General features: G+C 60.2%; 2 protein-coding genes across 7 annotated transcripts; both read left to right on the forward strand.

The window, feature by feature from the left end:
• The first annotated feature begins 468 nt into the window (after positions 1-468).
• On the forward strand, positions 469-6,972 carry TBC1D10C (TBC1 domain family member 10C). Of its 3 annotated transcripts, none has more exons than XM_032153633.2 (10): positions 470-812; positions 991-1,226; positions 1,968-2,067; positions 2,283-2,390; positions 2,479-2,585; positions 2,787-2,901; positions 3,512-3,577; positions 3,713-3,902; positions 5,871-6,025; positions 6,299-6,972. In XM_032153633.2, exons 2-10 carry the CDS (start codon positions 1,075-1,077, stop codon positions 6,644-6,646), a joined length of 1,341 nt encoding a protein of 446 aa, XP_032009524.1. In that variant the 5' UTR covers positions 470-812; positions 991-1,074; the 3' UTR covers positions 6,647-6,972. The 3 variants fall into 3 exon arrangements, with proteins under 3 accessions (XP_032009525.1, XP_032009524.1, XP_032009523.1); XM_032153632.2 differs by lacking the exon at positions 470-812 and adding an exon at positions 815-829; XM_032153634.2 differs by having other exon boundaries at positions 469-1,226; positions 3,488-3,577.
• Positions 6,973-12,536: 5,564 nt separating this feature from the next.
• On the forward strand, positions 12,537-23,544 carry CARNS1 (carnosine synthase 1). 4 transcript variants are annotated; one of them, XM_032153623.2, is made up of 10 exons: positions 12,537-12,622; positions 13,036-13,062; positions 14,292-14,562; positions 15,313-15,402; positions 15,638-16,125; positions 16,367-16,541; positions 16,633-16,718; positions 17,487-17,718; positions 17,816-18,096; positions 20,552-23,544. In XM_032153623.2, the coding sequence occupies exons 2-10, from the start codon at positions 13,060-13,062 to the stop codon at positions 21,776-21,778; spliced, it is 2,853 nt and encodes a 950-aa protein (XP_032009514.1). In that variant the 5' UTR covers positions 12,537-12,622; positions 13,036-13,059; the 3' UTR covers positions 21,779-23,544. The 4 variants fall into 4 exon arrangements, with proteins under 4 accessions (XP_032009514.1, XP_058294984.1, XP_032009512.1 ...); XM_058439001.1 differs by lacking the exon at positions 14,292-14,562; XM_032153621.2 differs by lacking the exons at positions 12,537-12,622; positions 13,036-13,062 and having other exon boundaries at positions 13,455-14,562.
• Positions 23,545-24,451: the final 907 nt, after the last annotated feature.

A 24,451-nucleotide genomic window follows, 5' to 3' on the forward strand; every position in this document is an offset into this window, starting at 1 on the left:
GGGCCTGCCGTGGTGGCTCAGGCCTGTAATTCCAGCACTTTGGGAGGCTAAGGCGGGATGGTCTCTTGCGTCCAGCCTGGGCAACACGGCGAAACCTTGTCTCAATAAAAAATAGAAAAATTAGCTGGACATGGTGGTGCACGCCTGCAGTCCCAGCTACTAGGGAGGCTGAGGCAGGAGGATCTCTTAAGACCAGGAGGTGGAGGTTGCAGTGAGCCCAGATCGTGCCATTACACTCCAGCCTGGGTGACAGAGCAAGACCTTGTCTCAAGAAACAAACATAAAGGCCAGGCGCGGTGGCTCATGCCTGTAATCCCAGCACTTTGGGAGGCTGAGGTGGGTGGATCACCTGAGGTCAAGAGTTTGACCAATGTGGCAAAACCCTGTCTCTACTAAAAATACAAAAACTAGCCGGGCATGGTGGCCCATGTCTGTAGTCCCTAATACTTGGGGGGCTGAGGCAGGAGAATCACTTGAATCTGGGAGGCAGAGGTTGCAGTGAGCTGAGACGGCGCCACTGCACTCCAGCCTGAGCAACAGAGCAAGACTCTGTCTCAAAAGAAACAAACAAAAGAACTGGAGGTGGCCCGGCCCCTGTGTCTAACAGTCCTGGGCCCTCCACACCAGCACAGGAACTCAAGCCTGCAGTCACTGGGGCAATGGGGAGGGTGGGAGGAGCCCACAGCTCAGGGGCACTGGGGCAGGCAGGAAGAGCCTCAGAGAGGAAGAGGTGACACCCCCCACCCTTGGGAGGGGCCCCCAGCGGTTGCCGAAGCTGTGTGAGGAGGAGGAGGAGGAAGTGAGAGGAGGAGGTGAGGTGCTGCGGGAGGTGAGCTGGGCTGGTGGGGACAGGGGCTGGGCCTGGGGCTGGGTCTCCGGACAGAGGCCTGGCTTTTCTGTCAGGGCAGGGCCTAGCCCCCGCCCCCATGAAAGAGGAGACATAGGGGGCTTGGTGAGATACCCTGAAACCTCCCCCCTCTGACCCCACAGCCAGGCCCCAGGCTGGCCGGGAGTGGCCCCTCACACTGGTTCTCCCCACTTGCTCTGCCTGTGGCATCGAAGGCCCCAGGTACCATGGCCCAGGCCCTGGGGGAGGACCTGGTGCAGCCTCCCGAGCTGCAGGATGACTCCAGCTCTTTGGGGTCCGACTCAGAGCTCAGCGGGCCTGGCCCATATCGCCAGGCCGACCGCTATGGATTCATTGGGGGCAGCTCGGCAGAGCCAGGGTAAGGGGGCAGGGTGAGGGATGGTGGGATGCTGGGATGCTGGGACAGAGGACGGGGGGCTGAGGGCTGAATTCTGGAGGGAGGCTGGGAGGGTCTGGTGGTAGGGATTGGGAGGGGGACTCAGCCAGTAGCACCCCTCCGCAGGCACCAGGTGGAACCCTAAGGTGGGAAGGGTCGGGGGAGGCCTCTGTACGTCTCTTACCCCCAGCCTCCGAGGGTCTGCACCCACCACTGGGGCAAAATATCCTTCTCCTTTGAATCTCTGGCTCAGGAATCCCAGATCCAAATCACAGAACCCATACCTCCTCCTTCCCCCTTTCCCCAAGATACAGACAGAAACACAAGTCCAGATATAGACAGAAACTTGCCCCAGGTCACACAGGAGATCAGACCCAGACCCAGACTCAAACTCAGGACTCCAGGCTTCCAGTCCAGGGCTCTCTCCAGCCAGCTTCCCCTATGAATTGTCTGTGTCCCTGTCCTGGGTGACAGCCAACCAGCCCCTCCCCCAACACACACCCACTCACCCCTTCAGTCTCCTGCTTCTGCCCACGTCGAAGCCACATCCTTTCCTGTCCCCGTGACAAGCATTGGCAGCTTCTGGGTCACAGGTCACCCCACAGGGCTCCCAGAGATCCCTAGGGCCAGGAGCTGGGTTCACCTGGGTAGCCTTGAGGGTGGCAGTGTTGGCCTTGGGTAACAGCTGCCCAGCGCCTGGATACCTGTGCCATGCATCCCCAGGCCAGGCCAGCCACCTGCAGACCTCATCCGCCAACGGGAGATGAAGTGGGTGGAGATGACCTTGCACTGGGAGAAAACCATGTCCCGGCGGTACAAGAAGGTGAGGGGGGACAGGGGCCCCACTTGGCCTCCGTGGCTCATTCCTCTCTGCCTCAGCCCACATCTTGGCAAAATGCACCCACCCTATGTCCCAGCATCTCCTGTCTTTGCTCCCTGCCACCCAAAGTGGGCCCCTGCCTGCTGATGAGCTGTGCCTGGGGCCTGCCAGCAGGAGCTATGGAGGCTGCCTAGTGGAGCCCTTGGCCTCACCCACAGGTAAAGATGCAATGCCGGAAAGGCATCCCGTCTGCCCTGCGTGCCCGGTGCTGGCCCCTGTTGTGCGGGGCCCATGTGTGCCAGAAGAACAGCCCTGGCACCTATCAGGTGAGGGAGTGGACAGGGGCCCCAATTCCCCTACCCAGAAACCCTCACCACACCGAACCCTCACACCCACCTTCCCGGCTATCCACAGGAGCTGGCAGAGGCCCCTGGAGACCCACAGTGGATGGAGACCATTGGCAGGGACCTGCACCGCCAGTTCCCTCTGCATGAGATGTTTGTGTCACCTCAGGGCCACGGGTACGAGGCCGGTGATGCCCAGGGACCCCCAGCCCCACAAGCCCCAGGTGCTCCAGCCCACTTTCCCCAGCCCAGCTCTACAGTCTTGCATCTCAGGGGACCCAGCAAGGCCCAGGGAGGCTGAGGCCGGGGCAGAGGCCCCCAGAGGGTGGAGAAGGGGGTGCCTGCAGGACTGGCCCCTTATGGGGTCTTCCGGCACAGGCAGCAGGGGCTCCTGCAGGTGCTCAAGGCCTACACCCTGTATCGACCGGAGCAGGGCTACTGCCAGGCCCAGGGGCCCGTGGCTGCTGTGCTGCTCATGCACCTGCCCCCGGAGGTGAGTGACCTTGACCCTGCTCCAGGAACCCTAGTGACCTAGGCCCAGGGAACCCCATCCCCAGGAACTGTGGCCTCAGAAACCTGCGATCCTTGATTCCTGGACCCTGTCCTAGTGACCCAGGTCCTCATGACTGCCAGCCTCAGTGACCTTCAAGCCTAATGACCTTGACTCCAGGAACCTGGGACCCTTGACCCCAGCCTTGACCCCAGTCATCTAGGAATCCGGATGTTATCACCTTGACCCCACGACTCCTGATTCTGAACTTGGGGACTGTGACCCCAACCCCAAAGACCCCAGAAACCCAGGACTTGAACTTTGGGACACTCCCAACCCTTGGCCAGTGAACCCCAACCCTGTGACCTTCAAATCTAACACCATGAGCCCTGCGATTTCCAACACTCTAAACCCCTCAGCACACGCTGTCTTGGGCAGAGGAGGGGGCTTTTGGGAAGGGCTTCCAGGAACTGAGCAGGTTGGCAGTGGCCCTGAGTCCAGGCTCCTGTGGTGCCCAGGCCCTCCCCTTCACTCCTTTCCCCTGTCCTGCCTTCCCCTCTGCGGTCCCTTCCTTGGTGAGCACTTACAGACCTGTGCCCTGCCCCTTCCCCAGGAGGCCTTCTGGTGCCTGGTGCAGATCTGTGAGGTCTACCTCCCTGGGTACTACGGGCCCCACATGGTGAGAGGCTGACATGGGGGCTGGAGGAAGGAGGGGCAGGGGCCCGGTGAGTGGGTGGGGGGTCTGGGGACTGAGGGAGGTTGAGCCTGGGCTCTGGGGGTGGCGGTGCTGGCCTGCTGATGGACGTGGCCACAGGAGGCTGTGCGGCTGGACGCTGAGGTGTTCATGGCCCTGCTGCGGCGGCTGCTTCCACACGTGCACAAGCACCTGCAGCAGGTGGGCGTCGGGCCCCTGCTGTACCTGCCCGAGTGGTTCCTGTGTCTCTTCGCCCGCTCCCTGCCCTTCCCCACAGTGCTGCGTGTCTGGGATGCCTTCCTCAGTGAGGGTGAGTGGGGCAGCCAGTGGCTGGGGCAGGAGCCTTGGGGCGTGGGTGGGGAGGCAGCTCACCAGCTCCAGGGTTCCCTTTTTGAGCCTCAAATCACAGGACTGGGTGTACCGAAGGTGATGGCCTGGTGCCTGGCGCTACATCACCCATCACCCATCACCCAGGCACCGCCTGGTGCAGAGCTGGGCCAGGGAGGCTTCCAGAGGAGGCAGATGGGGCAGGAGCTGGGTGATCACAGCACACAGAGGCCTGAGCTTCTCAGGGACAGTAGGAGGCGTTCCTCCCCAGAGCCCGCAGGCACCTGCTGGGTGCTCACTGGCTCCAGACGTGGATCTGCAGCTGAGAATCAAGTGATGGAGACCTTCATTCTGATGGGGGTGGGGATGGGTGGCGACAGTAACCAAATTCACAAGATATTTATAGATTGTCAGAAGTGTCACGAAGAAAATAAAACTAGGGATGTGACAGGGAGTGTCAGGGGAGTGCAGGGGCGATGGCTGCATTTAAGCTCATTCTGGCTGCTCTGTGCAGGAGGAGGACTCACAGGGGTGCCTGTGGAGGCCTGGGGCCAGAGAGGCCACTGTCCCCAGGGGCCAGGCTACAGTCTACGAAGGAGGGAGGGCTTGGAGCCATGAAGCCAGAGAGGTGGAGGCTGGGGGCCAGGCCAAGAACAGGAGGGGAGTCGGAGCAGAAGCAAGCTGCACTCCCTGTGTCTTTGGGACTCTGCCTTGATACTGCCATTGGTAACCCACCTGCATTCTGTTCTATATGTGAGGTCTGGAGGTTTCACCTTAAAACGTGGTAGAAATCAGTCAGCATATGCATACTGTGCATACTGAACACCTGTCGTGTGCTCAGCCGGCTTCCTGCCCTCCACACAGTGGAGGACCACTGGCTGGCTTAGAGTTCTGGCCACCGGTGTCCAAGTCACTATCCATGCGGTCACCTCCCAACCAGCCTCAGACCTCGAGAGCAGGGCTGGGCAGAGCTGGGCAGGGCCTGACCTGCCCACCTGAGGGCAAACACTACACAGGCTCCCTTTATCAGAAGGACAATAGTATGAGTAGTGATTGTTCCTTGACAGTCACTGTCATCACTGAACCTCACTGGTCCCCTGGTGGCTCTTCTCAGATCAGAGGCTGCCAGAAAGGGATTTTGAGGCTCCAGGACTAGCCCAAGCTCACACTGTGGGGAGTGTGCACCAAGTGCTATGCTCCTGGCTTAGGGAAGAGCAGTTCTGCCTAGGATCTTTCTAGAATCAGAGGGTCACAGATCCAAGTTGGAAAGGCCCTTAAAGGGCTCCACCTGACCTTTCCTCATGGAGATGAGCAAGCTGAGGCCCAGGGAGGGCTTGGTGTGAAGGCATCAGTAGCCCTGGGCTCCTGGCAGGAAGCTGGTGGCTTGGAGGGGTCTGGAGCCTTGGGGTGTGGGCGGGGAGCTAGCTCACCAGCTTTGGGGTTCCCTTTTGGAGCCTCGAGTCATGTGACCAGGTGTGCTGAAGGTGATGGCCCTGTGCCTGGTGGCACATCACCTGTCACCCGGATGCCGCCTGGGGCAGGAGCTGGGTGATCATAGCACGTGGAGGCCTGACCTGGCTCAGGGAGAGTAGGAGGTGCTCCTCCCCGGAGCCCACAGGCACCTGCTGGGTGCTTGCTGGCTCCAGATGTGGATGGCATCTGAGCATCAGGTGATCAAGACCTTCATTCTGGCAGGGGTGGGGATGGGAGGCGACAGTAACCAAATTCACAAGATATTAACTCTTCCCCAAAGCATCTGTGGCTCTTGAGGCTAACTTGGCCAGTGCAGTGGCCTGTGTTACCCGAAATGCAACTCCACCCTGTCACTGTTCCTGAACCAGGGAGGGCAGAGCGGCAGGAGAGTGGCAGGCATATGGCTGAGGGCAGGTTTGGGTGCAGAACTGTGAAGGGGCAGGGCCAGCCTCCCAGTGAATGAGCCCCCGGCTTGCAGGTGCCAAAGTACTGTTCCGTGTGGGGCTGACACTGGTGCGCCTGGCGCTGGGCACTGCAGAGCAGCGAGGGGCCTGCCCTGGCCTCCTGGAGACACTGGGAGCCCTTCGAGCCATCCCTGCCGCGCAGCTGCAGGAGGAGGCCTTCATGTCACAGGTGGGTGCCCCCGCCTCTCCTCGGACTTGCCCAGCCCCTGCTGCACGGGGGAAACTGAGTCCCAGAGCAGGAAGCCAAAGTGAGAATGGGGACTTAGTTCCTGTCCCCTGAGCTTCAGAGAACACAAAAACCTGAGGTCTCCAGTGGCTTTCTGTGGCTCCCCAGTGAGGCTGTCAGCCCCTCAGTCCTCAGCCACTTCCTGGGCTGGGGACCTCACAGTTTCCTGTTCCTGCCTTGAGGCCGGGCAAACACAGCACCAACTACTCCCCACAGGTGCACAGCGTGGTGCTGTCGGAGCGGGACCTGCAGCGGGAGATCAAGGCCCAGCTGGCCCAGCTGCCCGATTCCGTGCCGGGGCCCCCGCCCAGGCCACAGGTCCGCCTCGCTGGGGCCCAAGCCATCTTCGAGGCCCAGCAGCTGGCAGGGGCGCGACGAGGAGCCAAGCCTGAGGTGCCTCGGATTGTGGTGCAGCCCCCGGAGGAGCCCAGACCACCACGGCGGAAACCCCAGACCCGCGGCAAGACTTTCCATGGGCTCCTGACTCGGGCCCGGGGCCCCCCCATCGAGGGGCCCCCCAGGCCCCAACGAGGCTCCACCTCCTTCCTGGACACCCGCTTCTGAGAGGACCATGGACTCAGTGTCCCCCAGGCAAAATCGCCTGATGGCTGATGCCAGCCCGGCAAATGGGCACCGCACTTTACTCTGGGGACTCGGGGACTTGGCTTCCTTCCCGGCAAGGACCAGGCAGTGCGGGAGGAGGAGGTCCTCCGTGGCACATACTGGGTCAGGCACTAGCATGGAGGAGGGTCACAGAGTGGGGCACGTGAGGACCCATGGAACCGTCCTGGTGCCCAGGCCCTCACAAGTACCAAAGCCAGCATCAAAGGAGTCAGGGAAGGGGTTGGCTGGGTCAAGAGACCCCAGAGGGCACCAGGAATAAAATGTTCTTGAACAGATGCCTTGGATGGCGCTGGATCAAATGCCCTCCTCCCAACCCCAGACAGGCAGCCCCTTCCCCTCCTCCCTCACCTGCCCTTCCTAGCCCCGCCCTCTCCTGGTCCTGCCCTGGGAACACACCCAGGCTGCCCACTGGCCGCTGGGGAAGGTGTTTACAGTAATAAGAGCCAATTGAAAGTCGCCCTGCCCAGCCTCTGGGGACAGGAGTGGCTTCTGCACCTGCAGGAGGAGGGCGCCCCAGTGGATGGTGAGTCCAGGGGCTCTACCCCCTCTTCTGCCCTCCTTCCCCTCCCTCCAGGGTGGTTCAGTACTCGCTGGGATGGGGGACTCTAACCCAAGTCCTCCCCGCACCCATGGTCCTGGTCACATCTGTCAAAAGGACCCAGGCAAGAACAAAGGCCTAGTGTGCCGCGGACAAAGGAGAAAGGTCCCGCCGGCCCTCGCCCCTCCCTGAGCCCTGCATCTGCCCCCTCAGGACTGCCACCATGGAAACCCCCTCCCACACTTACTAATAGCCCCCTTGGGTGCCCAGGACCTGAGCCATCGCCAGGGCAACAGGGCTGGTTCCGACACAGGCGTGTGTCCCGCAGTGCCCATTCCCAGGTGCCCTCCCTTCAATGGGGAACACGACAGGACTCCATATGGATGGGAGGCATCTGCAGGCCCAGGTTCCAGAGGTGGCCATTGGGTGGGGTGTCAGTGGAGGCACCTGTCAGACTCTGGGTTTGGAATGTTCTTGCGACAGGGCCACAGGCTGCGTCTATGCGGCAAGTGCCAGGTCCTGGGTCCTGGGCAGACCTGTCCTACTCCCAAGGAGCCTACCCCCTGGAAGAGGGACTCATGGTGGCCCAGACCCTTATCTGTCGTTTCTCTGGGGGAAACTGAGGCTCAGGAGGAGCAGGAACTTGCAGAAAGCCTTACTATCCATGGCAGACCCAAGGTTTACCCCTGCCCCGACTACTGGCAGCTCCCCCCTGGACAGCCCCCTGGGAGTGCTTTCTCCTGCTCCTTCCCCACTCTACCCCCAATCCTGTACCAGCCCCTCAGTGTGTGGATGAGGCAATAGCCGGACTCCTGTGAGTTAGAGAGCACTCCAGAGCCTCCTCTGCCCACTCCTCCTCACCCCGCTGGGGTACCTGCAACTTAATCATAGCCTCCTTACCTGTAGTTTACAAAACCCTTTCCCAGACTCCCCAGCCCCCAGGCCCTCTCTCTGCAGGTGGCCCCTGATACCCCTGTTAGAGACACAGAGGCTCAGTGAGGACAAGGACCTCACCCAGGCCCACAGTGAAAGGCAGAGCCAGCTGGAATGCAGAGGCAAGGCTCTGTGCTGTGTAGACTATGCCTTAGCCTTAAACGAGGAGTGTCTTGGTGGAATCTCAGGCACTGTAGCAGACAGGGTGGCCGGGGTCAGGGGGCAGTTGTCCCTGAAATCCACTTGGGAGCTCCCCGCCCTCCACAGTTCAGCTCTTTGCCTGGGAGAATAGAGGAGCAAGGTGCAGCAGCCTCAGCCCTGGGCCAAGGGCCTGTCATGAGCCTGTGGGGGTGTGGTGGCAGTGGTTCACCCTGGACACAAACCCTAGGAGCAGGTGGTCTCCAGCAGGGTCCCTCCAGCTGGGGCTCAGTCATTGCCTTTCCTACTCAGGAGACTGTTTCCTGGGCAGCTCTTCTGTAGGTCTCCTTATCAGTCATCTGCATGGGAGCCCTAACTCACAGGTTGCACAGAAGAGGACCAGTGCCCTCCCGATGTGAACCCTCGCACACATGCGTTCTCACAGGCTCTCCTCCGCAGGGCTGCACCGGCCCCCACGGCACCTTTTTGCCAGCTAGGGAAAGAAGTCTCTCCTCCAGGCAACATGCAGCCTCACCAGAGTGCACGGTGTAGCAGAGGGGGGTGTGATCTCTCTCCCAGGTGCCTTTGTGCAGTGAGCAACCTACACAAACATGCTCAGTGAACCTACAAAGTCCCTACAGATCTGCCTGGAAAGAGGCTCAGAGAAGGGAAGTGATGCATCTGAGAGGACTCAGTGTGTGGACACTGAAGCTGGGAGGGCCCCTGGGATGTCTGTCAGCCTGCCTCAGAATGCGGCATGCAGAGTGGACATGAGTGGGGGCATGCAAAGGAGTGGAGGGGGGCAAATGGGTGCCTGCCATGGATCGCGAGGGGGACCCAAGGTCTCCATCTTGCACTGCCACCCACTTGAGGTTCCCTGAATTCCCACACTGTTCCAGGCTCCCAGAAAGGTCAGACTTGGACTCCCCTGCATGGGAAAGGCCCTTTCTCCTTCTCTGAGCCTCAGTATTCTCCTGCGGATACTGGGATTATAATAGCCCCCACCCAGCCTCAAGAGGGCTCTGCCAGCTCATGATGATGATGATGATATGATGATGATGGTTCAGTCCAGCTGGGCAGCAGCCAGAGCACTGCCTCTCCTCACCCCAGCCCTACCTGACTTGGCTCCGCCTCAGGTGATGGCCAGCCTTTCCTGGCAGGGGCAGAGCAGAACCACCCCGCCCACCTGCCTGCCCCAAGTTCCAGGATCCTGAGCTTGGGCTGCAGCTGCCCAACTCTGATTTTCCTCCCTGTATCCACAAGACAAAAGCCAGAGCAGCCAGGGACCAGACAGGGTGGCCTAGGAGTGGGTACACCCGCAGCTCTCTGTGTATGCATGCACGCATTCTGGCAGATCCCAGCTCTGCCTCTTACCAGCTGTGTGACCTTGGGCAAGTCACATGACCTCTCTGAGTCTCATAATTGCTGCCTTGCATGTGAAGTGTTAAGCCTGGGCTGAGTGTGCACTGTATCCCCATTTGAAGATGAGAAAACTGAGTCCCCAGGACTGCAGAGCTTGTTAAATGTTGTTAAATGTCAAAGCTCATGCTGTTTGGATCACACCCAGGCCCCACAGTGGGACCCCATGGGCTCTCAGGCCACCCAGGCTGCAAGCGATTGGGTCTCCTGGGGTGGCTGTGGGACCTGGGCCCCTCCCTTTTGTGATCTGAAGCTCACTCTCCCCAGCCTAGAATGGGACTGGTTCCCATTCCTGGAGCCTGGGCCAGCTGCAGGGAGGGCTGCACGTGGGCCTGGAAGTTGTGTGGGGAACGTGGGCTGGACTGGGCACCCTGGAGAAGCCATTTCCCCTCTCTGCCGACCCTCTCCAGTGGTAGACAGGGATGGGTCTGCACAGACTGCCCTGTATATAGTTGCAGAAAGGGTCCAACAGCTGTCATCTCTGTCCTTGACATGTGTGGGCCCCTCAGTACTCTCCCCCAGGCCAGGAGACTCTCAAGGACAGCCAGGGCTCAATATGTGTCCAGTTCTGAGACAGGCAGGGAGAGGGGCTGACTGGGGACTGTAAGAGGGAGGAGTTAGAGCCATAGGCTGCCCTGCCTAGGAGAGGGAAACCAGCCCCATTCTAGGATGGGGAGAGTGAGCTTCAGATCACAAAGGGGAGGGGCCCAGGTTCCACAGCCAGAGCTAGGATTGAAACCCACTGGTGGGACACACTCTAGGAGAGGGTATGAATCTCTGGTTGTGCTTCTGTGGGTGAATTGTGGCTGCGACCCAGGTCTCCTGGGGTATGCTTCTGTGGTTGGGTGGGTGCACTTGGGTGTGAGTATGTGTGTCTTGGGGAGATTGTAGCTTCAACTCCGGGTGTGAAGTTGACCTGGGTAGGTGTTGAGGAGCAGAGCAGATTTCTTTTCCTTTCTTTTCTTTTTTTTTTTTTTTTTTAAAGAGATAGGGGGGCCAGGTGCAGTGGCTCACACCTGTAATCCCAGCACTTTGGGAGGTCAAGGTGAGCAGATCACGAGGTCAGGAGATTGAGACCATCCTGGCCAACATGATGAAACCCCGTCTCCACTAAAATACAAAAATTAGCTGGGTGGGCTGGGCGCGGTGGCTCACGCCTGTAATCCTAATACTTTGGGAGGCTGAGGCGGGCAGATCACCTGAGGTCGGGAGTTTGAGACCAGCCTGACCGACATGGAGAAACCCTGTCTCTACTAAAAATACAAAATTAGCCAGGCATGGTGGCACATGCCTGTAATCCCAGCTACTCCAGCCTGGGCAACAAGAGCGAAACTCCATCTCAAAAACAAAACAAAACAAAAGTAGCTGGGCATGGTGGCTTGCACCTGTAGTCCCAGCTACTTGGGAGGCTGAGGCAGGAGAATCACTGGACCCAGGGAGGTGGAGGTTGCAGTGAGCCAAGATTGTGCCACTGCACTCCAGCTTGGTGACAGAGTGAGACTCTGTCTTAAAAAAAAAAAAAAAAAGGGGAGGGGGCAAAAAAAAAAAAAAAGAGAGATAGGTCTCAGCTGGGCACAGTGGCTTACACCTGTATTCTCAGGACATCGGGAGGCCGAGGCAGGAGGAGCACCTGAGGTCAAGAGTTCAAGACAAGCCTGGCCAACACGGCGAAACCCCGTCTCTACTAAACACACAAAAGTTAGCCAGGCGTGGTGGTGTGTGCCTGTAATCCCAGCTACTCAGGAGGCTGAGGCAGGAGAATCACTCGAGCCTGGGAGGTAGAGGTGGCAGTGAGCTGAGATCACACCACTGCACTCCAGCCTGGGCGACACAGTGAAACTCTGTCTCAAAAAAAAAAAAGAGAGCGAGAGAGAGAGAGGCTCTCACTGTATTGCCCGGGCTGGAGTGTAGTGGCACAACCAGGACTCACTGCAGTCTCGATCCCCAGGGCTCAGGTGATCTTCCCACCTCAGCCTCCCAAGTAGGTGGGATTACAGGCCCACACCACCTCAACCAGCCAGTTTTAAAATTCTTTTTTTGTAGAGACGGGGTCTTGCTATGTTGCCCAGGCTGGTCGCAAACTCCTGGGTTCAAGCAATCCTCCTGCCTCAGGCTCCCAAAGTGCTGGGATTATAGGCAGCCACCGCACCAGGAGAGGCTGGATCTTATAGACATCCTGGCCCCTGTGTGCAAGTCCACTGGGTCCAGAAGTGAGGAGGGAGCTGCACAGATGTGTGGAGACCCTGGCCCAGGAGGGCCTCTCTGGGAGAACGTGCAATAGGGCAGAGCGCTGGCAGCTGGGACAGAAAGCTGCAGGGCTGCGACCTCCGGCCTCCATCCAAAGGTAGGGCTCAGGGCCGTGTAGCCCAGGCTGCTCTCCCGGGCACCCCACCCCTAAGGGCGGGCCCTAGTACCAGTCTCTGCCCGCTCCGGCTCTCTCCACCCCTCCTTTCCATCTCTTCTACATGGTGGGCCTCCCTCTTTCTTCATGGCAGCCCTACGTCTGTGACCCTCGACGACAGTCCCTGTCCATCCGTACCTGGCCCTCTGTCAGGGCTTCCTCTGTGTCTCTGAAGATCCCCGTCTCTCCCTGCCTGCTCCATGCCCTCCTCCTGCTGGGTCTGTGTCCCGCCCCACGCCCCCAGGTCTGGGACGTTTTCGTGGCTGACGGGCGTGAGGGGGGGGCGCGTCCCCGGCGGGTCCCTATCGGTCCCTGTCGGTCCGTCCGCCCCGCGCCGCCCCCGCTGGGCACTGGGCATGCCCCAGGCGTTTCTATATAAAGCGGCGCCGCTTGGGCCGGGCGCTGTGCCACTGCCACCGCCGCCGCTGCTGCATCCCGCCCGGTCCGAGTCCGCCCGCCACGCCCGCCGAGCCGCTGCCGCCGCCAGGTACCCCGGCTCCGGCCCCGCCCTGGGGAGAGCCAGGGAGGGGGGAGGCGGGGGCAGGAGTCGCGGGGACGAGGGCCCCGGGCGCCCGCGCCCCGCGGCGGGACCCTCGACGCTACGCCCCCCACCCCCGGGACCCGGCGCCCCCCACTCCCCCCCCGCGCTGGAGGGGCAGAGCCGAGCTGGGACCCCAGGGCAGGAAGGACCTGTGAGCCGCGCTGGGGCAGGAGCCACTCGGTCTGGGCAGCAGAAATTCCTCCCCATCTTCCGGGTGGGGGTGGGGCGGCCTTGGCCTCTCTCTGCAGGGACAGGTGTCGGCCACCTCTCCACTCCCAAAGTCTAGGGGCTGGAAGGCCAGGCAGGGACTTGGCTGCCCTGACTCCTTCGTCTCTCTGTCCCTCTGTCTCTGCCATCAGTCTCTCAGCCACTCCACCCACGAGATGGTGAGTCTCCTGTGGTCCCTCCCCGACAAGGCCCAAGTCCCTGGGCAGAGAGTGGGCCCAGAGGACAGCAGACAGCACCCAGGACCTAAGCCTGGGAGTTGCCCCCTGCAGACAGCTCAGACCCACAACCAGCTCCCCCACCCCCACCCTGCGGCTGCGTCCTGGGAGCAGGGCACTCTTAGTGCCCTATGACATTCATTCATTCCATGGCCCCTCAGGGAGCTCACCTTCTAGGAGACGGCACAGAGGCTCTGGCCCTGGCAAACTGGGATTCGAGCCCAGGAGTGAGGCCCAGTCCTCTGCCGTCTGGGCCACAGCACACCATCTCCCAACAACCAAGAGATTCTCTTCGTCCCAGCCTCATCAGCCCCCAGGGGATGGGAGAGGGCAGACACCAGGCAACAAGGCCCAAAGAGCCCTCAGGCAACAAGGCCCAAAGAGCCCTCACGACTTGCTCAAGGTGGCTGAGCCTGTCCCCTGGAGGACAGACCCAGCTGCCAGGCCTGTCCAGGCCTGGGGACTGCAACGAACAAGAATTCCATTCACACGAAGCCTCCCAGCAGCCCCATATGGGGGGGGTGCCAGCCTCAGAGAGGGGAGGGATGTTAGGTTTCATCCAAAGAAAGCATTTCCATGACTCAAAATATCTGCAGAGGGGATACTGTCTAGTCTCCTCATGTCTAGCCCAGGGCTGGGCACACAGTAGGGCTTCAAGACCTATGCGGGGATGACAGTGGAATCACATTTAGGTATCAGCACACTCCATGCCAGGTCATAAGAGAGAAATAAGCCACCCCAGAGTGATGGCTGGGTTCGTTCATTCATCTACTCTTCAGTCAACAAACACTTACTGAAAAGTGGCTGTGTGCCAGGCACGCTTTAGGTGCTGGGGTTGCCTCCATGAACAAAACAAGCAGAAAACTCTGCTGCTGTGAAGCAAGCTAAGGCGGAGCCCAGCATGGTGGGAGCGGGAGGGGCTGGCCAGCAGGACATTGCTTCCTGCCATCCCCCCAGGGGCACCACACAGAACAGTTTACAAAGCACTCCCACGGTTGCGTTCCCATTAACAAGCCTTCACCCCCAACACAAGCCTTTCCTCTCCTAGTCCCCGGGATGGTGTCAGCTCTGAACATAGCCCAGGCTGGGAGAGTGGGGGGCTTACACCCTTGGGTGACTTAATGTGCCCACTGGCCCACCCTGCCCAAGACCCACCACTTCTGCCCTCTCAGCTCTCCCTGGATCCATCGGGTCCCGAGTGGGATTGCCCACTGGGCTCCAAGGACCTGGAGGAAGAGGGCCCCTGGGGAGGGGGCTCTGGCCTGCCGCCCACAGGCTGCTTCCCTGGCTCCTGGCGCCAGGACGTGGGCCTGGACTGCAAGGGATCCCCCGAGGGGGCCGAGGCCCGGGCTTGGAGTGTCTACTACTACAGCCTCCTGCAGAGCTGTCTGCAGCAAGCTGGCCTTCCGGAGACCCAGGACCGCAGCCAGGTGCCCCGCACAGGTGCCCAAGGGCTCCCTGGAGGGGGGCACCTCTGGGGGCAGGGAGGGGCCCTCAGCCCAGTCTTTCTCATCCCTGTCAAGGTCAGCCCCTTCCCCTAGGCTCTGGTTCCATCTGAAGGCAGGGAAGGCACAGCCAGTTGGCCTAGGGTAGGCAGACATCGTTTGCAAGGGCATCTGGCACCAGTGAGGTCAAGGATTGGGCTCCCTGCCCTCACCCCCTCCCCAAAAAGACCCAGCCCTGGGATTGGGAAACCACGTTGTGTGGCACTGAAGCTTCTAAAGAAAGGTCTTGGGAGCTGTGGTGGAGGCAGCTCAGCAGCTGAGACCCCCCAGACTCCTCCCCTTCTGCCCCTCCACACCTGTTGTATATACCAGACTTTCTGTGGACAGAGGGTTCACAGATAGAATACCTGAGAATCACAGACTTGGTCCCATTGTACAAACTGGGAAACTGAGGCTTGGAGGAACACTGACTCCTCCAAGGTTACACAGAAAGTCAGAGCTCGGGCTAGAATGCAGGTCTCTAGTCACCCAGTCTATGGCACCTCTGGAACAGCTGCAGAAAGGGGAAACCAGCTTCACAGGGCAGGACTGGCGGGCACCTCCACTCCCTGCCTGTCCCCTGTCTCGTCCAATTCCTTGGAAAACTCTGGGGGCCCAGGGTGGGGCCATGGGTGTGGAGGTGGTGGAAGGTGGGCAGAGAGACAGCAAGGGCGCCCCTGGTGAGCTGGGCCATGTTCTCTTTCCCGAGGCTGTCCTGGGGCGGAGGTGACCTTGTGCGTTCTGGGCTCCCCCAGCACCTTTCTGCCTGTGCTGCTGGAGGGTGGGGTCCAGAGCCCGGGTGAGTGTGTGCTCAAGTTTCCCCATCCCCTTCTATAGAAAGGGCAGTCCTGCCCTGGCCCAGCCACATCCCAAAATACCCGCCAACCCTGGCAACTGCCTGCATTCCACCAGAGCAGCTGCCATGCTGAGTGGGGATGGGTTCTGGGATCAGCTGCTTCCACTCCGCTATCCAGGGGCCCGGGCATGGGGCATCAAGCCTTCCCTGGCCAGCCACTTGCCTTCTCTGCCCACAGGAAACATGCTCCTTTGCCTGTCCCCTGCTTGGCTGATGAAGGTGCCAGCACCCGGGCAGCCGGGTGAGGCAGCCCTGCTAGTCTCCAAGGCTGTGAGCTTCCACCCTGGGGGCCTGACATTCCTGGATGACTTTGTCCCCCCACGTCGTGCCACCTACTTTCTGGCAGGCCTGGGCCTGGGGCCCGGCCGGGGCCGAGAGGCAGCAGAACTCGCCCGTGACCTGACCTGCCCCACAGGAGCTTCGGCTGAGCTGGCCCGGCTGCTGGAGGACCGGCTGCTGACAAGGCAGTTGCTGGCCCAGCAGGGTGGTGTGGCTGTGCCAGAGACCCTGGCTTTCACCTACAAGCCGCCAGGGCTGCTGCGGGGAGGGGATGCCAGCCCAGGGCTACGGCTGGTGGAGCTGAGTGGCAAAGAGGGCCAGGAGACGCTGGTGAAAGAGGAAGTGGAAGCTTTTCTGCGCTCCGAGGCCCTGGGCGATATCCTGCAGGTAACAGACTCTCGCCCACCCTGAGGTCTGTACAGATGCCAGCAGGATGGGACCCAGGCAGTTACCAAGTCTGGCTGGGAAGGTGTCCCTACCTCTTAGCCCTGCCGCTGCCCTGCCCCATCTCTAGGGCAATCCCCTGCCCTTTTGCCTCAGTTTACTCACCGGCTCCTGTGGCGGAAGCGCCCCACCCTGCAGTACCTGGGGTGGTGTCCAGGAGGCCCCTTTCCCCTCCTTGCTGCAGGTGGCTGTGAAGCTCAGTGGCTGGCGCTGGCGGGGGCGGCAGGCATTGCGTCTGCACCCGCGGGTAGAGCTGGGTGCAGTGGTGGACACAGTGCTGGCGCTGCTGGAGAAGCTGGAGGAGGAGGAGAGTGTCCTGGTGGAGGCTGTGTACCCACCTGTCCAGCTGCCCTGCTCAGGTGAGAGCCACCTGGGCTGGCCAGGGATGGGAGTTTGGTGTGGCCTTCTGGCCACTCTGTGCTGGCCTTAGACCTCCCCGTCTTCTCCTAGATGGTCCTTCACCCGGCCCTGGCCTGGCCGTGCGAATCTGTGCTGTGGTGTGTCGGACACAGGGCGACAGGCCACTGCTGAGCAAGGTGAGCGTGGCCCAGGCCCAGGTTGTGACCCTGCCCGCCACACCCCAGCCCAGTCCCAGTAGTGGTTTGCCAAGGGCCCCTGAGCCATCTCTGGGCAGAGAGGACAAAATCCTTAGGGGGGGTCGTAGTTGCCTCTGGGGAAACTACTGGGTCTGACCCGTCTTCCCTCTCCTGCAACCCTTCCAGAATCCCTCCCACACCAAGAGCCCCTGCCCCTGTGCTCAGCCCCACGCTGGGTAGTACCAGGGCCCAGGGGGCTGAATGGTCTTCCCAGAGAGCTCTTGCCCACGTAGAGGCTGACCCAGGGCTTCCTGATAACCCTCTAGTGCCTGGACCCCTTCAGGAGGGGCCTCTAAGCTGGGGAGTTCAGGAAGGTTTACGGACCCTCCTGAGTACCCAGCTCTAGGCTACACTGAGAGGGAGAGATTCGACCCTGCCCTCAGGGAGCTCCAGTGGGGTAGGGAGAGGTGCACCCCAGGGAGATGCTAGGGTGGGGCACACCAGGGTGGCCCAGGCCCCCAGGGCTGCAGGAGCCGTCCTGGAGGGGGACCCCAGCTGGGCCTGGAAGCCTGGATAGAATCCCTGGAGAGGTCTGGGGACCAGATGAGGAGTGGCAGGAATAGCTCGTGTGCAATTTAAGACACGTTGGAGGACGCAGCTTCTTGAATGTCCAGTGAGGTGTCTGGTCTGAATCTTGGCACAAGGCGGTGGGGGTGTGCGTGGGGGGCAGGAGTGTGTGGGCCTCCCCCTGAGCCGCCCCCTGCCCAGGTGGTGTGCGGCGTGGGCCGCGGGGACCGCCCTCTACAGCACCACAACTCCCTGCCGAGGACGCTGGAGGTGGCGCTGGCCCAGTGCGGCCTGGGCGAGGAGGCGCAGGTGGCGGCCGTGCGGCAGCGCGTCAAGGCAGCGGCCGAGGCCGCGCTGGCCGCCGTGCTGGCTCTGGAGGCCGGCCTGAGTGCCGAGCAGCGCGGCGGGCGCCGGGCGCACACGGACTTCCTGGGTGAGTGAGGGCGGCCGGGGCCGGGACCGGGAGCCGAGGGCCAGGGGCTGGAGGGCGGGGGCTGCCGGCGCTGAGCTCGCGCCCCCGCCCGGCACAGGCGTGGATTTCGCGCTGACGGCGGCCGGCGGCGTGCTGACCCCAGTGGCCCTGGAGCTGAACGGCGGCCTGTGCCTGGAGGCGTGCGGCGCGCTCGAGGGGCTGTGGGCCGCGCCGCGGCTGGGGCCGGCGGCCGACGACGCGGCGGCCGCGCCGCTGGTGGAGACCATGCTTCGGCGGTCGGCGCGCTGCCTCATGGAGGGAAAGCAGCTGCTGGTGGTCGGTGCTGGCGGCGTCAGCAAGAAGTTCGTGTGGGAGGCGGCGCGCGACTACGGGCTCCAGGTGGGCGGGGCGCGGGGCGGGGCTGGGCCCCAGGTCCTGGCCGGGCCCCAGGTCCTGGCCCGAGTGGTGGAGTCGGGATCCCGGGGCGGGGCCTGGAGCAAAAGGGCGTCCTTGGGGCGGGACCACCCGCGCTAGGGGCGGTGCTTGGGCGGGGCATCCTGGCCAGGTACACGGAAGCCCAGATGTAGGGGCTGAGTCCGCCGCCCTGCGAGGGTGAGGGGACTCCGCTAGTTCTGTCCCTGCCTGGAGTGAGAGGCCCTGGGGAGGGCAGGGAGTCCTCCACAGAAAGAGGAGAGGAGCCTGGGTAGATGGGCTGGGCGAGAGACAGCGTTAGCGCCAGAGTGGGGGCCTTGAATGCCAGGCTAAGGAGCCTGGCTCTGTCTTGGGGAAAGGGCGGGCCCTTTGAGGTTGAATTCCTGACACTTGGCACCCAGGACCCGCAGAGGGTGCTGGGGAGCCGCATACAGATCCTGAATCAAGTTCATAGCAGGGCATCACTTTACAGAATCTGGAGCGAGCCAGGCAGGTAGAATTTTTTTTTTTTTTTTTTTTGAGACAGGGTCTCAATCTGTTGACCAGACTGGAGTGCGGTGGTGCGATCACAGCTCACTGCAGCCTCGACTTCCTGGGCTGAAGTGATCCTCCCACCTCAGCCTCCCTAGTAGCTGAGACTACAGGCACGTGCCACCATGCCCAGCTAATTTTTTTTTCTTTTTTTTTTTGAGACGGAGTCTTGCTCTGTCACCCAGGCTGGGTGCAGTGGCGTGATCTCGGCTCACTGCAACCTCCCGGGTTCACGCCATTCTCCTGCCTCAGCCTCCCGAGTAGCTGGGACTACAGGCGCCTGCCACCATGCCTGGCTAACTTTTTGTATTTTTAGTAGAGATGGGGTTTCATCATGTTAGCCAGGATGGTCTCGATCTCCTGACCTCGTGATCCAACCGCCTCGGCCTCCCAAAGTGCTGGGATTACAGGCGTGAGCCACCGTGCCTGGCCTTTTTTTTTTTTTTTTTTTAATACGGAGTCTTGCTCTGTCTCCCAGGCTGGAGTGGAATGGTGCAATCTCGGCCCATTGCAATCTCTGCCTCCTGGGTTCAAGTGAATCTCGTGCCTCAGCCTCTGGAGTAACTAGGATTACAGGCGCGCGCCAACATGCCCGGCTAATTTTTGTATTTTTAGTAGAGACAGGGTTTCACCATGTTGGCCAGGCTGGTCTCGAACTCCTGACCTCAAGTGATCTGCCCGCTTTGGCCTCCCAAAGAACCGGGATTACAGGTGTGAGCCACCATGCCCCGCCTGCCCGGCTAATTTTTAAAATTTTTAGTAGAGACAGGATCTCACTCTGTTGCCCAGGATGGTGTTGAACTCCTGAGCTCAAGCGATCCTCCTGCTTCGGCCTCCCAAAGTGCTGGGATTACAGGTGTGAGCCACCTTGCACAGCCGAGTAGACATTCTTTTTATGATCTCAGCTCACCACAACCTCCGTCTCCTGGGTTCAAGTGATTCTCCTGCCTCAGCCTCCTGAGTAACTGGGATTACAGGCATGCGCCTCCACGCCTGGCTAATTTTTTTTGTATTTTTAGTAGAGATGGGGTTTCTCCATGTTGGTCAGGCTGGTCTCAAACTCCTGACCTCAGGTGATCCACCCGCCTCGGCCTCCCAAAGTGCTAGGATTACAGGCGTGAGCCACCGCGCCCGGCTTCGAGTAGACATTCTTATCCCCACTGAACAGATAAGAAAACTGAGGCCGTCTCAAACTGGCCCTAATCTAGCACACTGGCCTCCTCTCCCCTCTCCCACCATGCAGCACCCCCTGGGGACACCACCTCTGTGTCCCCTGCCTTGCTCAGTGTTTTCTCCACTTGGAATGTCACTCCACTGCTGAGGCTGTGTTACTTTGCAGAGAGCCACCCTCCCTCTCTCTTCAGAGGCTGCCCTGCCCTGGGTTCCCCCAGCAGGCAGTAAGCTTTAGGGGCACGGGGCCCTACTGGATTCCTCCGTGGGCACTTCCCAGTGTCAGAGCACATGGGGTGAATGATGACCAAACCACTTGTCCCAAGCCCCAGCCCTGGTAGTTTCTGTGCAGTCCCCGGCCAGTGAGGCTGCCCGTGGGAAAGAGTCTGCTGTGCTCTCTCACACCCTCTTATCTGTGCTGCAGCCCCTCCCACCCAGATCATGCCTTTTCCTCCTGCAGCCACCTGGCTGACTCTTATTCTTCAGCTCCCAGCTTAGGCATTGCCTCCTCTAGGATGCCTTCCCTCCCCTCCAGCCTGTATTAGGTGTCCCACTTCTGCCCCTTCCATTTATTCAGTCAATCCTCAACACATATTTATTGAGCACATAGTGTTTGTGCACTCGTATCCCCCGAAGGCCTGGGCCCTCCTAGGCCCCATCCTATCCCTCTAGCGCCCAGTACTAGCTGACCTGGATATGCCCCGCCCTGTGGCTTCTGCAGCTGCACCTCGTGGAGTCAGACCCCAACCACTTTGCATCACAGTTGGTACAGACCTTCATCCACTTTGACATGACCGAGCACCGGAGGGATGAGGAGAACGCACGGCTGCTGGCAGAGTTGGTACGGGCTCGCGGCCTCAAGCTAGATGGCTGCTTCTCCTACTGGGACGACTGCCTGGTGCTCACAGCCCTGCTCTGCCAGGAGCTAGGCCTGCCCTGCAGCTCCCCAGCTGCCATGCGCCTGGCTAAGCAGAAGAGCCTCACCCAGCTGCACCTGTTGCGCCACCATGGCCCACCCTGGCCTGCGCCCTCCCTCCATGCTGTGCCCTGCTGCCCACTGGAGAGCGAGGCTGATGTAGAGAGGGCCGTGCACCAGGTACCCCTTCCAGGTGTCATGAAGCTGGAGTTCGGGGCAGGTGCGGTGGGCGTGCGGCTGGTAGAGGATGCGCCACAGTGCCATGAGCACTTTTCCCGGATTACCCGAGACTTGCAGGGCGAGGCTGACCACCCAGGCATTGGGCTGGGCTGGGGCAATGCCATGCTGCTGATGGAGTTTGTGGAGGGCACCGAGCACGATGTGGACCTGGTGTTGTTTGGTGGGCGGCTGCTGGCTGCCTTTGTCTCCGACAATGGCCCTACGAGGCTGCCTGGCTTCACTGAGACAGCAGCCTGCATGCCTACCGGGCTGGCACCAGAGCAGGAGGCACAGATGGTTCAGGCAGCCTTTCGCTGTTGCCTGGGCTGTGGGCTGCTCGATGGAGTCTTCAACGTGGAGCTCAAGCTGACCGGGGCTGGGCCTCGGCTTATTGAGATCAACCCCCGCATGGGTGGCTTCTACCTGCGTGATTGGATCCTGGAGCTCTATGGCGTGGACCTGCTGCTGGCTGCTGTTATGGTGGCCTGCGGCCTGCGGCCTGCCCTGCCCACCCGCCCACGTGCTCGTGGCCATCTGGTGGGCGTCATGTGCCTTGTGTCCCAGCACCTACAGGCCCTGAGTTCCACCGCCAGCCGTGAGACCCTGCAGGCCCTGCACGACCGTGGCCTGCTACGCCTCAATCTGCTGGAGGAGGCCCTGGTGCCTGGCGAGTACGAGGAGCCCTACTGCAGTGTGGCCTGTGCCGGGCCCAGCCCCACCGAGGCCCGCCTCCGCCTGCTGGGCCTCTGCCAGGGCCTGGGCATCGATGGGCCCAGCTACCCTGTTGCTCACTTCCTGTCTCACTTCAAATAGCACTGGGGCCAGGGGGCAGGGAAGCAGTGCTGGGAGGAGGCACTGTGGTGCCCTCTGCTCCCTGGAGCTCTTCTTGCTTCTCTCCCCATCGCCATGCCCCAGCCCCAGCCTGCCCGCTGCAATGCCTAGGTCTGTTCCAGAGCAGCAGGGCAATTTAGACACCAAGGCATCCTGGACTCAAGGGCCTCTTGCCCTCCCGAAGGCCCCAGTCCAGCCCACAGCTTCCCCAGCATTCTAGCCTTGGAGAAGTGACAATGGCCACACACACACACACACACACACACACACACACACACACACACACACCTCTGTCGCCAGCTCCCCAGGTGGGAGTGGGCCCAAACCCAGCCCTTCCTGTCCACCTCTCCAGGTCTCACTCTATTCCTGCCACCTACAAGAGGAGAGGACCTGGCTGGGCCCCAAGTCTTGGACAAATCCTGGGAAAACCTGAGACTAGAACCGTTGTCTTCCTCTTACCCAAATTCTAGGATAGCTCTAGAGCCTGCTGGAAACTTGGCGGCATCCAACCTGCCTCATTTGGCCAGAGCGGTAGAGGCAGGTGGCCTGTGGACAGAAGTAATCCTCTTTCCGCTCACCCCAGGCAGACACAACTGCCTATATTCCCCCGATGAGAGGAAACAGGCTGAGAGAGGAAAAATGACTGTTCCAGGGTTACACCACAGTGGAGGGTGGGTCACAGGACATGATGCAGGGTCCAGGTTTCTGTTTTGATCAAGTCTTACATGCCCATTCAGCTTCTAGGCCCCCCTCGCCTCCCTGCCCTCATTCACAAGTGGCCCTGAGATATGTGAATGCCTCCCTCCTATGCATCAGAAACCTTCTCCACCGAGCTTTGGCACTTTGGCCTCTGGCACACCTAACTAGCATTGGCAGAGGACAGTCTACAGTCTTCCTCATTCAGGGAAAATGCTTTAAGAAATCCTGCCTCTGTGCAGCACAGGAGCTGGAGGCAGCTCCCCAAGCATCCCTCCCCAAATAAAGGCTTATGTACTAGTGAAGTGTCTAGATAGGTTCTCTTGACTGACAACTCCTCCCAGGATCAGCTAGATAGGGGATGGGGAAGGGGGATCAAGAGATGGGTAGGGGATACTTGTAGCATCTGGAGCTAAGGGAAAACCATCCCACTGGCCTGGTGTCTGGGTTGCCCTGGGTTGCTAGGGGCCTGCCCTACACCCACATCAAGACCCGAACCTGAGGATCTCCTTTGGTGGAATTACAACCAGAGGGCCACATCCAACCAGATAACCCTCTGCATGCCTGGAGACCCCTGAATTCTGTCCACCTCAGTTCATACCCAACCTCCCCTATGCAAATGGAAGGCACACCTAGACAACCTCCAACAATCAGAACTCACATCCAAGGCCTGGTCTGGCCCAAATTCACACCCACACATCCCCATCCAATAAGAATCCATACTCAATCTTTTTTTCTTTTTCTCTTTTTGAGACAGAGTTTCACTCTTGTTGCCCAGGCTGGAGTGCAATGGCACAGTCACGGCTCACTGAAACCTCTGCCTCCCGGGTTCAAGTGATTCTCCTGCCTCAGCCTCTCAAGTAGCTGGGATTACAGGCACCCACCACCACACCCGGCTAATTTTTGTATTTTTAGTAGAGACGGGGTTTCACCATGTTGGCCAGACTGGTCTCGAACTCCTGACCTCAAGTGATTCACCCGGCTCGACCTCCCAAAGTGCTGGGATTGCAGGTGTGAGCCTCCGCGCCCCACCAAATCCATACCCAATCTAAAGTCGCAGACCACATGTCACAGACCAGATTTGCTGTGTTGAGTGTGTTCATTCTTTCTTTCTTTTTTTTTTTTTTTGGAGACAGAGTCTCACTCTGTTGCCCAGGCTGTAGTGCAACGGCATGATCTTGACTCACTGCAACCTCTGCCTCCCAGGTTCAAGCGATTCTCCTGCCGCAGCCTCCCAAGTAGCTGGGACTATAGGCATGCACCACCACGCCGGCTAATTTTTGTATTTTTAGTAGAGACAGGTTTTCACCATGTTGGTCAAGCTGGTCTTGAACTCCTGACCTCAAGTGATCCACCCGGCTCAACCTCTCAAAGTGCTGGGATTGCAGGCATGAGCGACCCTGCCTGGCCTAAGTTCATTCTATCAACAGCGTTTTTGGTTTTTGCTGGGGTGCAGCGGCTCATGCCTATAATCACAGCATTTCGGAAGGCCAAGGCAGGAGGATCACTTGAGTCCAGGAGTTCAAGACCAGCCTCCTGGGCAACAAAACAAGACCTCCTCTCTTAAAAAAAAAAAAAAAGAAAAGAAAAAAGATTATATACGGCTGGGCGCGGTGGCTCACGCTTGTAATCCCAGCACTTTGGGAGGCCGAGGCGGGCGGATCACGAGGTCAGGAGATCGAGACCATGGTGAAACCTCGTCTCTACTAAAAATACAAAAAATTAGCCGGGCATGGTGGCGGGCGCCTGTAGTCCCAGCTACTCGGAGAGGCTGAGGCAGGAGAATGGCGTGAACCCGGGAGGCGGAGCTCGCAGTGAGCCGAGATTGCGCCACTGCACTCCAGCCTGGGCGACAGAGCGAGACTCCATCTCAAAAAAAAAAAAAAAAAAAAGAAAAAAGAAAAAAGATTATGTGATTATGTCATTCCAGTTACTTGGGATTTGAGGTGGGAGAATCGC

This window comes from Hylobates moloch, unplaced genomic scaffold (genome assembly GCF_009828535.3).
Source record: "Hylobates moloch isolate HMO894 unplaced genomic scaffold, HMol_V3 SCAFFOLD_5, whole genome shotgun sequence".
In the NCBI taxonomy this organism is placed as follows: Eukaryota; Metazoa; Chordata; class Mammalia; order Primates; family Hylobatidae; genus Hylobates; species Hylobates moloch.

What these genes read in the sequence shown, in the direction of transcription:
- CARNS1 (XM_032153621.2), top strand. Translation starts at nt 14,241, where the DNA reads ATGTGCCCACTGGCCCACCCTGCCCAAGACCCACCACTTCTGCCCTCT. An exon ending in GGGTGGGGTCCAGAGCCCGG is followed by an intron (nt 15,403 to 15,637) that starts GTGAGTGTGTGC and finishes CTCTGCCCACAG; the next exon opens with GAAACATGCTCCTTTGCCTG. An exon ending in TGTCCAGCTGCCCTGCTCAG is followed by an intron (nt 16,542 to 16,632) that starts GTGAGAGCCACC and finishes GTCTTCTCCTAG; the next exon opens with ATGGTCCTTCACCCGGCCCT.
- TBC1D10C (XM_032153634.2), top strand. Translation starts at nt 1,075, where the DNA reads ATGGCCCAGGCCCTGGGGGAGGACCTGGTGCAGCCTCCCGAGCTGCAG. An exon ending in TGTCCCGGCGGTACAAGAAG is followed by an intron (nt 2,068 to 2,282) that starts GTGAGGGGGGAC and finishes CCTCACCCACAG; the next exon opens with GTAAAGATGCAATGCCGGAA. An exon ending in ACAGCCCTGGCACCTATCAG is followed by an intron (nt 2,391 to 2,478) that starts GTGAGGGAGTGG and finishes GGCTATCCACAG; the next exon opens with GAGCTGGCAGAGGCCCCTGG.